This window comes from Bactrocera dorsalis, chromosome 2 (genome assembly GCF_023373825.1).
Source record: "Bactrocera dorsalis isolate Fly_Bdor chromosome 2, ASM2337382v1, whole genome shotgun sequence".
Classification (NCBI taxonomy): domain Eukaryota; kingdom Metazoa; phylum Arthropoda; class Insecta; order Diptera; family Tephritidae; genus Bactrocera; species Bactrocera dorsalis.
Window position 1 is genome coordinate 106505951 of NC_064304.1, and position 11019 is coordinate 106516969.

Sequence of the window (11019 nt, forward strand, 5' to 3'; positions counted from 1 at the left end):
AATATTAATATTGGTTAAAGCTGGTTTAAATATGATCGCAGAACGAGAAAATGTTGAACATATGTAATATTATGTATGTAATTTGAAGTAGTGAAGCGTAAGCAATAAGACACTGAATTTCGAATTTTTTGATGATACGTTATTTTGCATTTCAGGTGACGATATATAGATAATCACTCGTCATTTTCTCCCCAAGAAGCTGCTCATTTGTCAGAACCGCCGATATCGGACCACTGTAGCATATAGCTGCCATAAAAACTGAACGATCGAGAACAAGCCCTTGCATGGAATATTTTATATTATGAAGTTGACTTTTTTTTGTTTTTAGTTTTGGTAAACTCGCTGTTGTGTTAATGAAACTCGGCACAATTAACGCCAAAACAAATTAGAACCTTTGCCATTGCTCATTCACTAAACGGATACGCGTTAACGCGTGTGTAGTGCGAGTAGAATGGGCTCACTGGTAACTACAATACAGCGTTAGCACAATTTCCCCGCACCACGCTTTTGACCAACTTTGATATGCCGCGAGGCTGGCCTAATTAACACAGCTGAATGTGTAGTTGCCAGCGCTGAAATCAAGTGTTGCTGCAACATACAAATGTGTATGTATTAGTGCATTTTAGCAACAGCAATTGCTGTAGTACAACATTCACTCACCGTTTATCTGCTGCAGTCGCGTTTTCATCACTGCCCTGCGCAGTGGCTTCAATTGCATTGCTGAGTTTCATGTATACTGAGTACTATTGTTGTTGTTGGTTTTGGCATTTGTTCTGCAGAAAAGAATTCGCTTCCACTCTTGTGTAGCGGCACTGCGGTTTTGCAAGGCTCGACAACACCAACAGTTGGCGGCGAAACACCATCATTGTTCCGCTTGTCAACAACAGCAGTTGCAACAACAACAACAACAATCAGTCACGACAATTGCAATACGCAGTGAAATTAACACTGCAACAACAAGAAAACATTGCACTCAGACACACAATTCTATATGAAGGTATGTATGTACGGCGTGTGAGCGTGTGTTAGTGTCCGAAGCAGTCTCCATATCTAGCTCATTGAGTTGGCTTTCCACGAACTAGAAAGTTCGCTTTCAGTGCCATTGTTACTTCAGCGCCTGAACGAATCGCACAACCAAAGTCAAGTGACTTGAAAAAGTTTGCTGTTTTGAAATTTAAGAACCTCGAAGTGTTGCAAGTGAACGCGTAAATAAATTGTCTCAGTGATTTTTCGGGGTATTAAGTTTAACAAGTACTAGAAAACAGTAGATGCGAAGTGGGCTTCTGCTTTAACCAGCAAGGCCATAAGCCGTCAATTAGACAGCCAAGTCTTCATTAAAGCTCTCCGTAGTGCCAATAGGTCTAAGTCTTCTTGCGATAGATTATGAAAGCAGGCAATAACTAGATTCTTAGTAGGTAACTAGGTTAATATCATAGGGAGTCGAGTTGGCTCACTCGGGGGCGGCTGGAAACACAATCCCCTTAAGCTGACCCAAACTATTCAGCTATTCAGGAATACCTCAGATCTTAGAACATCAGCAACAAAAAGCATACCAAAAAATTACTTTGAGGTAGTGTTGATGATGGACAGACCAAAAGGCTTCAACTTCTAGGCAAAAAAGAATGATCATTGTTAATAGTGCTTTGGGTATTATCGTCACTTCTCTGGATCTTAACAATGAATAAAATGTTGATGGATCTGAAACAACGGCCTACATTGACGATGTGGCAGTTTCGATAAGAGATAAATTCCCGAATACCCTTCCTATACTTAAACAATATTAAATGATCGATGGAAACACAATATACCAGCAATTGCATTGGTACAAGGCTAGTAATAGGAAATAAGGCAAGCTACTTGGGTCTAATTCTGGGCAGGAAGCTTTTGTGTAAATCAAATTTGGAAGCTAGGGAAAAGAAATCAGCTAAAGCACTTTACAAGTTTAAAAGAACGGTGAGGCCCAAATGGTTATAAACGCCTCGGTTAGCTCACTTGCTCTACACAGCAGTTCGAAGACTATTTATGACTTACGATATATTGGTAAGGTGGCCAATAAGTGAAAAGAAATACCCTCTAAGACGAATAAAAGCATACAAAGAGCAAACGGTATTGGCATTAAAGGAGCCCACAGCCAACAAACTTGTTCTGTAGATAAATGTCAGAGAATCCTCTCCTTAAAAAGTTTCCGTTTCTTTTCATTACAACGGATTTTCGTGATACTACAGAGTTGAATCTAAATTCGATTCCCAATATTGCCTTCCCTCTCAGAGAAGTGTGCGATGTAGACAAGGGCGCAGCGATAAGCATCTACATATATAGATGGTTCCAAACAAGATAACCGTAAAATCGCCTTCTGTCTACCAAGGCACTGTAATATCTTCCAAGCGGAACGCAGAGCAATTAAAGAAAGCCTTCTTATTCTGAGAAGGAATTTGCTGACAACAAGGAATATATGTATTTATAACCACAGAGAGCCAGGCGGCTTTAAGATCACTAAGGTTTGGTCTAATTTAGTGATTCTTTGGCCTTGACCTCTTGGTGATTCTAACTTTATATTTCTCGATATGTCTGCAGTGGGTTCCAGGACATACTGATATCCCAGGAAAATGTGAAGCGGATGAACTAGCCAGAGTAGGCACCGCCCTACAATTAGACTCCAGAAAAGAAGGACTTTTTTATGATTATGCCTGCTTGCAGATATCTAAACGACAAATGTCTTATAAGTATATGTGAATCTCGGTGGATGCTCAAAAAGCAGGATTGAGATGGAGTCATGTGTAGAAGTTCACGCAAGTGAGGAAAGTTCTCTGATCGCCATTCACTTGGGAGTGGCCAGAAACGATTCTTTTACATATGACTCAAGCAGCTCACGACTTCCGGTCTTTGACCAAGTATCCTCTGGGTAGCCTAAGAACATCCGGGACCCGCCACATAAAAAACACCTCCAATGAAAAGAAATAAACAGCCTCGGATGAGAGACCCCGCTTTTGATGACGACCATGGAAAACGAAATAAGGACTATGATTTGAGGGCATGCACCTGGAATGTCCGGTCCCTTAATTGGGAAGGTGCCGCTGCCCAGCTGGTAGATGTCCTCGTAAAGATAAAGGCTGACATCACCGCCGTCCAAGAAATGCGATGGACGGGACAAGGACAGAGACGAGTAGGTCCTTGTGACATTTACTACAGTGGCCATATAAAGGAGCGCAAGTTTGGTGTTGGATTCGTGGTGGGAGAGAGACTCCGTCGCCGAGTACTATCATTCACTCCGGAGAATGAACGTCTAGCCACAATCTGCATCAAAGCGAGGTTCTTCAACATATCGCTGATTTGCGCCCACGCCCCGACGGAAGAGAAGGACGATGTGACCAAAGATGCTTTTTATGAGTGCTTGGAGCGCACTTATGAGAGATGCCCCCGCCACGATGTCAAAATCGTGCTTGGCGACTTCAACGCCAGGGTGGGCAAAGAAGGTATCTTTGGCACTACGGTCGGTAAATTCAGCCTCCACGAGGAAACATCCCCAAATGGGTTGAGGCTGATCGACTTCGCCGGGGCCCGAAATATGGTTATCTGTAGTACTAGATTCCAGCATAAGAAGATACATCAAGCTACCTGGCTGTCTCCGGATCGAAAAACCACCAACCAGATCGATCATGTTGTGATAGACGGAAGACACGTCTCCAGTGTTTTAGATGTGCGTGCGCTCGGAGGTCCTAACATCGACTCGGACCACTATATTGTTGCAGCTTGGGAGCCTTTAGAGAAGTGACCGTTCATTCAGATAGCACAGCTACGATACTAACCTTGAACTCATTTACAGTGCGTTCAGGGTTGGTCGAGAAGTACCTAACCTGACTATCAATAGCATAGAGGGTCTTTGTGATAAGACTGGTATGAGTGGCAAGACATAGCAGAATCGCAGGAAATTGTGAAGCTGATGAGTTAACAAGGAAAGGCACACTAGAACCGCTATCGGTAGAATGGGAGCGGATCATTGTCTCCGTATCCTCTACTACTGCATAGCTGGGCTTCGTGGAAGCTTGGCCAGCGCTGGGTCACCACTGGTACTTGCGCAGTCGCAAAAACTTTAAGCCCAAGATTGATCTCAAGAGATCTAGCATTCTCTTTGCCCTCAGTATGGCTAGCCTCTCCCTAGTTGTGGGGGTTTTAACAAGCCATTGCCCTATTGGCGTCCATGCTGTAAGTTTGGAAATCTTACCAGACGCTGTTTGCGGAAGCTGTTTGAAAGAAGATGAGGTAGAAACAACTCAACACTTCTTGCATGACTGCTCCTCGTTTGAGAGGTCAATACTTAAACGCTGGGTAGCGCATACCTTCAGATATCTCACCGAACTGGCTGGAGTTGAAATTAAGCGCCTTTGCAAATTTGTATTGGCTACTAAGCGTTTTTCCAATCTGTAAGTCCGAACACAGGAGTTCTTATTTTCTATGGCTTTACAAGAAATTACGTATGGTATATCAGTCCACGTGTGATCATCGATCAGCCATCTAACCTAACCTAACTAGCAGGTCACTGTCTAATAGGAAGACATGCCACTAGTCTAAAGCCTGTTAGAGGAGGAGACTGTCAGCCATCTTCCATGTCATTGTAAAACTCTAAATAGGAAAATATTCGCCACTATCAGCCAAGGGTTTCTTGACGACGTCTCGAAGGGTACTCAGATAAAACTTTTCGTACAGATGAGCTTCATGAGAAGCATAGTGGTTTAGATAGGAGCTAATAGAGAACTTTAGTCCCGTTGGTATCAAAATGAACCTCCTATAGGTTCGTCGTCAAACAGCCTCTCGACCTATCTGTCTTGGGTGGGAAAGTTAATAGGAAGTTGTTGCAATTAAAAAGCAATAAAAGTCTTAGAACAACTAATATAATAATATATAAAATTCAAGTATTGAATTATTTAGCTCAAAAAGTGTATAACGGTGTAAACGCATTTCGACGACGACCAGCATTCAAATCAAATTCGGCAGCACTCAATCAAATATACGCGCAATGTTTTGGCTCTGCAGCGTGTCACTCTCATTATTCGATTATCGTTTAATCGTTATAAATACATTGATTTACGATTTAATTGCGACGGAAATTGCAAACGCGAATGCGCACATTGTTATTGCGGCCAATGTCATGACAGAATTTGACAAATCAGCAGCAATAGCTGCCACGACACCAGAAACAAGAACAATTCCACCAACCGGTGCCGAGCAACAAAGAGTTGCACACGAAATGTCTATTAAAGGGAAAGCAACAACAATAAAAATACCAACAACAATAAGCAGCAACAACACAGCTGACGTGGCATTTTTGGGCCAAAAACTGAGTGATTGCAGCGATGACGATGAAATAAGTACGAACAACAGCAACAACAAAAGCAAAGTGTCACGAGCAGCAAATGGCGTAAGCAACAACATAGCACTACAAGTAGCGCTACCAGCAAGTGCCAACGTGCCGTTTGTTTCTACTGCCGCAGCAAGGCCACTTGCTATGAGCGCGCACAATGGTATGTACGCCAACAACAAGGCGACCGTTATGCGTTCAATAAATGAACGCGTTGACAATTTTCGCAATGACAAAAAGGAAACGAATGTGTGGATAATAACAACAACAACAGCAGCAGTAAAGGTCGACCGAAGTATGGCAGCACCAATAGGAACAACAAAAACAACAACATCAGCAACAAGCAATGCGGCGACGTTAGCAATTTCAAAGCGCCCAGCAATAAAATCGACAGCAATGCATTTGACGACATCAGCGTTGGCCACGGCATCGGTAATGACAGTAAAAACAACCGTACAAGCAACAACAACTACAAACGCACAAGCTGCCAAGTCAGCAATAGAGCAAGCAGCAACAGCCGCAGCGCATGAAACAAGGTCCAAATGGGCAACAGCATTAGCAACAACAACAACACTCTCAACACCAACAACAACCGGACGTATAATCCATGCAACAGCAGCGTGGCCAACATTGCGCAGTCATGATTTATTATCGTCAACAAATGGGATGCCAAATTGTCGGAATGCAACGTGTGTGTGTGTGCGCACAGAAAAATCGCAAGACGCAACAAATATTAATACAGCAACAGCAGCAACAATGACAACAACACCGTTAGCACCGACAACGCGTGTACCAATAACGACCGCCATGGCATCGGCAACAACATTATTGCGCACATCAACGACAGTGGCGAACACAACGCTACAAACCACAAAGGCGGCGGCTACTGTGCGGCGTGCAACAGCAACAACTGCAAATAAAGGCGGTGCGTTCGCAGGATATGTAGCGGGCGCGGCTGGCAGCACAACTGGTGGAGTTGCAGCAACGCCAATGAGGTCTCTAATTCCTTGTTCCACTTACAGTTCACCCGCAACGCCTGCAGCGCCAACTATGTCAACAACAACAACAACAGCAATTCATACAGCTAACATAACGGATAGTGCAGCTGGAAAGTCAACAGCGGGCCCGTTGCAAACGCAGTGGCAACGCATACTGTCGCGTCGCAAGCGTTATCTGGCCTTTCCGGAGGGAACATCATTCACCGTATGTGGCAGCAAATTTTTATTGCTTTATTAATGATTGGTTAGGGAATTATAATGCGCTGAAAAATGCTTGTCTGCCAACATTATAATTACACACATGCTTTGAAACGGGCATATAAAGGGTGCTTTTTTATCGTTTCAAAACTTTGCTGTCAAAATTGCCGCTTCCTTTGTTCTTATCACACACATTTCATAGCATTTAGTGCTGGAAGGTAATGTATGACTGTGTCTTATAAAGACTAACCTCTCACTGCTATCCAATTTTACGCAAATTCAACTTCGTCGTTCGCAAAGGACTATACTGATCTTCTTCTTCTTCTTTACTGGTGTAGGAACCACTTACGCGGTCATAGCCGAGTTAACAACAGCGCGCCAGTCATTTCTTTTTTTCGCAAGGTGGCGCCTAAAATGCTCTACATGCTCTACAAGGGTTGTCCGGAAAGTAATAAGTACTTCGGAGCGTGCGCGCACCGACTGGTTTCGGTAGAGAGCGTTCCTAGCTAATGACTGAGAGGCTGGTCAATTGTCTCCGAACACCTGGAAAGTCAGGACAAACATTTTCGAGTGACGTGTTTCTGTGTTTCGTTAGAGCAGAGGCACGCGATTAAATTCTGTGTGAAACTCGTTAAATCTGCGACAGGTGATCAAGCAGGCTTACTCAGATATTGCTTAAGCAAGAAATGGTGTGTTTCGGTGGCAGCAGGCTTCCCAACACTTCCCCAGCCGCCCTACAGCTCTGATGTGGCCAGTCGGACTTTTTTTTTATTTCAAGGTTATTCCGGAGAACGTCTTCAATGCTTTGAAATCGCGCTGGCAGCGTTGCATCGACGCAGAAAGAGCCTATTTTGAAAGCTTTTAAAGAATTTTAACGATTGGTTCAATAAATTTATTACTTTCCGGACAAACTTTATCCTAAAACCTCTAAAAAACACCCTTTATATTATACGTATCGAATTGCAAATGTATTTGTTCACTTGTGTGCAAAGTTTGAAAACAGATTCGTATTTATTTTCAAACTCTTCGCATTCTTGTGGCCTTTGCGTGATACAAAAACCATGGCATGGCAACACGCTGCAATAATTAGGAAATTTGCAAAACGAGAAACTAAAATTAATTCAACTTTAAAAAATGTGAAGTTTAGTGGTTTTGGAGATTACACTGGTTAATAAAATTTACATTTTTTCCGTACTCTCAAAACAAGGTCGTCACTATTAGCAAGCAACTCAAACTTTCCGAAATCCATTTGCCTTCCAAATCTTGCGAAATAAATTTTCTTTCACTAGTAATTCCTTAATCTCAAACTCTCGTTTGGTCTTCGCCACGTCAATCGTTTACCCTTTTAGACATCGGTCTGCATAACAGTCGGCATCATTGGTAACCCCTATTACAGTTACATGAGTTTTGGTTTAAATTTTGGCATGGGATATGATTTGCCCAACGCCACATGGGTACTCAATCAACTGCATGGCCTTAGCCGACGTCCGGTGCCGATGGCTGTGCATCACAGACGCAGCAAGCGTGCCATCTATGAGCGTATCGCCGAAGCTGTGAACAAGTAAATGAAAAAATTGTACTCTCTTTATAGTTTGGCTTGCTTTTCATTGCAATTAAAATACAAATTCTTTTGATTTATAAGATAATTACTAAATTTACTACTCTTTTCTTATTTACCTTCAGCATGGGCTATAGCGGACGTGACTGTGTGCTACGCGCTTTGTGTGAGAGTCGTCAGTACTTTACTCGCAGCAAAATGGGCATGATTGGTGAGATCCTGCGCGTAATATTTAGGTGAGTCACCTTTTGAGTATTTTCGGATGATAAATGCAAGCTTCTTAACAAAAATATTTGCATACAGTTTACCCAAGCAACGCTTATTCAGCCGGGAGTTGCGTGAGGATGCCGACATAGCCGCTTATGACCATGCCTACCGCAAAGCTCATTCGCAGGTTTGCGTCGCGCAGTACGACTGCCCGTTTTCACTACTTGAATTGGCATTTGGAAGGTATTCGACGCCGTCTATTGACTTCTATGGCGAATCTGGCATGTAAAAGGCAACACTTTCGGCATTGGAAAATGGTTTAATCATTATTTAATAGTTGCTTTAAAGAATTGCTGAAAGAAAATAAATATTAACTGTTACTCTTGTCAGAACTTCGTTTCATTATTCCGCTCCAAAATATAACCTTACTTTATATTGATCAGTCTCTTGTTTAACCTAGTTCAATCTGGTTGAAGACACATTCTGAATAAGCCAAGACTTATAGGTCGTGTAAAAAATGTAAACTACGATTGCAGCGATTCCCTTCACAATTAAAAAGATACCTTCCATGATCTTGATTTAGAAAACTGTTTGTATAACAGCTATATTGGATAGAGATCCGACCAGAGCAATTTCCCTTGGACAATAGCACATGACAAATTTCATGAAGCTATCTCGTCAAAAAAATTTCATTAGAGCCATTGTTTCATTCGTTCAGTTTACATGACAGCTATACACTGTAGTAGTCCGATAAAAATCGCTCCGTGAAATGAGCGGTTTCTTGGAGAAAAAATGATGTGTGCAAAATTTCAGATCGATATCTCAAAAACTAGTTCGCGTATGAATAGATGTTCAGATAAACGGGCATGGCTAAATCGAGGGTCTATGACGTTTCCTTCTGAGAAACTTAATATACTCAGCCTAGGTTATAAATATAATTTTGTACAGACTACCATGAAACCAAAATCGCAAAGTTACACATACAAGTTTGGATATCGACTGAAAGTGGAACAGAAACGATAACCCATTTTAATTATATATGTAGTATTTCGGAGACAACTGTTATGTGGTTGTCAAAACGCAAGCTTTGACTTTAACTATCTCGGGTTAAGCTAGCCCGAAAAAAAGGAAGATCCAATAGGAATTAAACATATCATTTTTAAACCACAGTTGACAGAATGGAACCAATGGTTTTGTAATCGACAGTTCTAATGACGAAATATACATATTCGCTGACAGATCAAAGAGTAAAAGAGTGAAAAGGGTGGGGCTTCAACTAAATTACTACAATTCAGTCTTTCAGCTAAAATTGTGGGCATAACAGAAGGTGCCAAGTGAGCATCTGATCATGTCTTTAATGCTATCCGTAGTGCCAATACTAGGTCTCACTGAGTTAGGTTATGTAAGCAGACAATAAATATATTATTAGTAGGTAACTAGGTTAATATATTCTGGGTACCCAGTCATAAAGGAATGAAAGAAAATGAAACGACAGACTAGCTGGCGCTTTCGGAATTATTACTAATTTTTTTCAATACTTCGGATCTTACTAAGAAGACAAGTAAATAATTTAAAATAATTCATGAGTAACTGGAAAATATTTCGACGAATTCGCAATCAGCTTCGTTTAGAATGGGTGAGGCATAAAATCTGACACTTATGCTACCGAATTCGTTCTCGCAATGTAAACATATTGGCTCCATCCTTGTTCGCAAAAGAAATAACGCGTCATTAAATTAAAAGTTTTCCAAGTTATCGATGTTTAATTTAATGGTGAAAAATTAATAGCCATTCAGAATCGCGTGTGTAAAGAACGCGAATGCCTTGTAAGCGGCATATCCGCAACGAAGACCGTATGCAAGTGAACGAATCACGGCGAACGAATGACCATTAAAAGTGAAATTCAAATTTTATTGAATTTTAATTACAGAAATTTTTGCTTACTCCGCTTTCATGATAAATGGCGCTCTCACTCTCGAGTGCCTCTTTGCTGTGAGGCGAAAATTTATGCGCATTTCTGCATTTTCAATTAGGGTAATTAATTCGACGAATTGACTACTCTGAAATTTTGGAATTTTCATCACATACAGGATTGCAAAAATTTACGCTCAGGCAATATGTAAGTAATTTTCCTACAGAGTATATTAGTTTTGTTTAGCTAACGGTTGTACGTATCACCTAAAACTAAGCGAGATAGATATAGCATATATGTATATATTGGGTTGTCAAAAAAGTCTTGCGGTATTTTTATTGAATTTTATTTATTTTTATTTTTTTATTTTTTTTTTTTAATTTCTTTTTTTCTACTATGCCGGTCTCTTTCGACCAATTCAGCGATTTTATCGCAATTTTCGACGACAGGCCTTCCGGACCGTGGCGCATCTTCGAGCACCTCTATACCAGAACGAAAACGTTGAAACCATCGCTTGTGCGGTGGAAATGGAAACTGTATTGAGTCCATAAACTGGCGGCTTGAGATGCATTTTTGCCTTTATCGTGGTAGTACTGTAAAATATGCCGCATTTTCTATTTATTTTGCTCCATGTTTGCGACGCTATAACTCACGAACGACTTAAAAGAAACGACAATCAATCAAACAGGTGTTAGCGCGTGAAATGAGCTTTCCAAAAAGGTATAGCATGACCCGATGCGACGAATAAAACCAGAACTACGCGCTTTCAGCGCCAACTAGCGAAAATACC

The 11019-nt window shown here is 41.4% G+C and overlaps 1 protein-coding gene across 3 annotated transcripts; it reads left to right on the forward strand.

Annotated features, from left to right (window-relative positions):
* The first annotated feature begins 1089 nt into the window (after positions 1-1089).
* Positions 1090-8703, forward strand: LOC105232960 (uncharacterized). 3 transcript variants are annotated; one of them, XM_049448226.1, is made up of 5 exons: positions 1090-1205; positions 4927-6559; positions 7902-8113; positions 8236-8346; positions 8414-8703. In XM_049448226.1, the coding sequence occupies exons 2-5, from the start codon at positions 5015-5017 to the stop codon at positions 8604-8606; spliced, it is 2061 nt and encodes a 686-aa protein (XP_049304183.1). In that variant the 5' UTR covers positions 1090-1205; positions 4927-5014; the 3' UTR covers positions 8607-8703. The 3 variants fall into 3 exon arrangements, with proteins under 3 accessions (XP_049304183.1, XP_049304182.1, XP_029409136.2); XM_049448225.1 differs by having other exon boundaries at positions 1101-1251; XM_029553276.2 differs by having other exon boundaries at positions 1103-6559.
* Positions 8704-11019: the final 2316 nt, after the last annotated feature.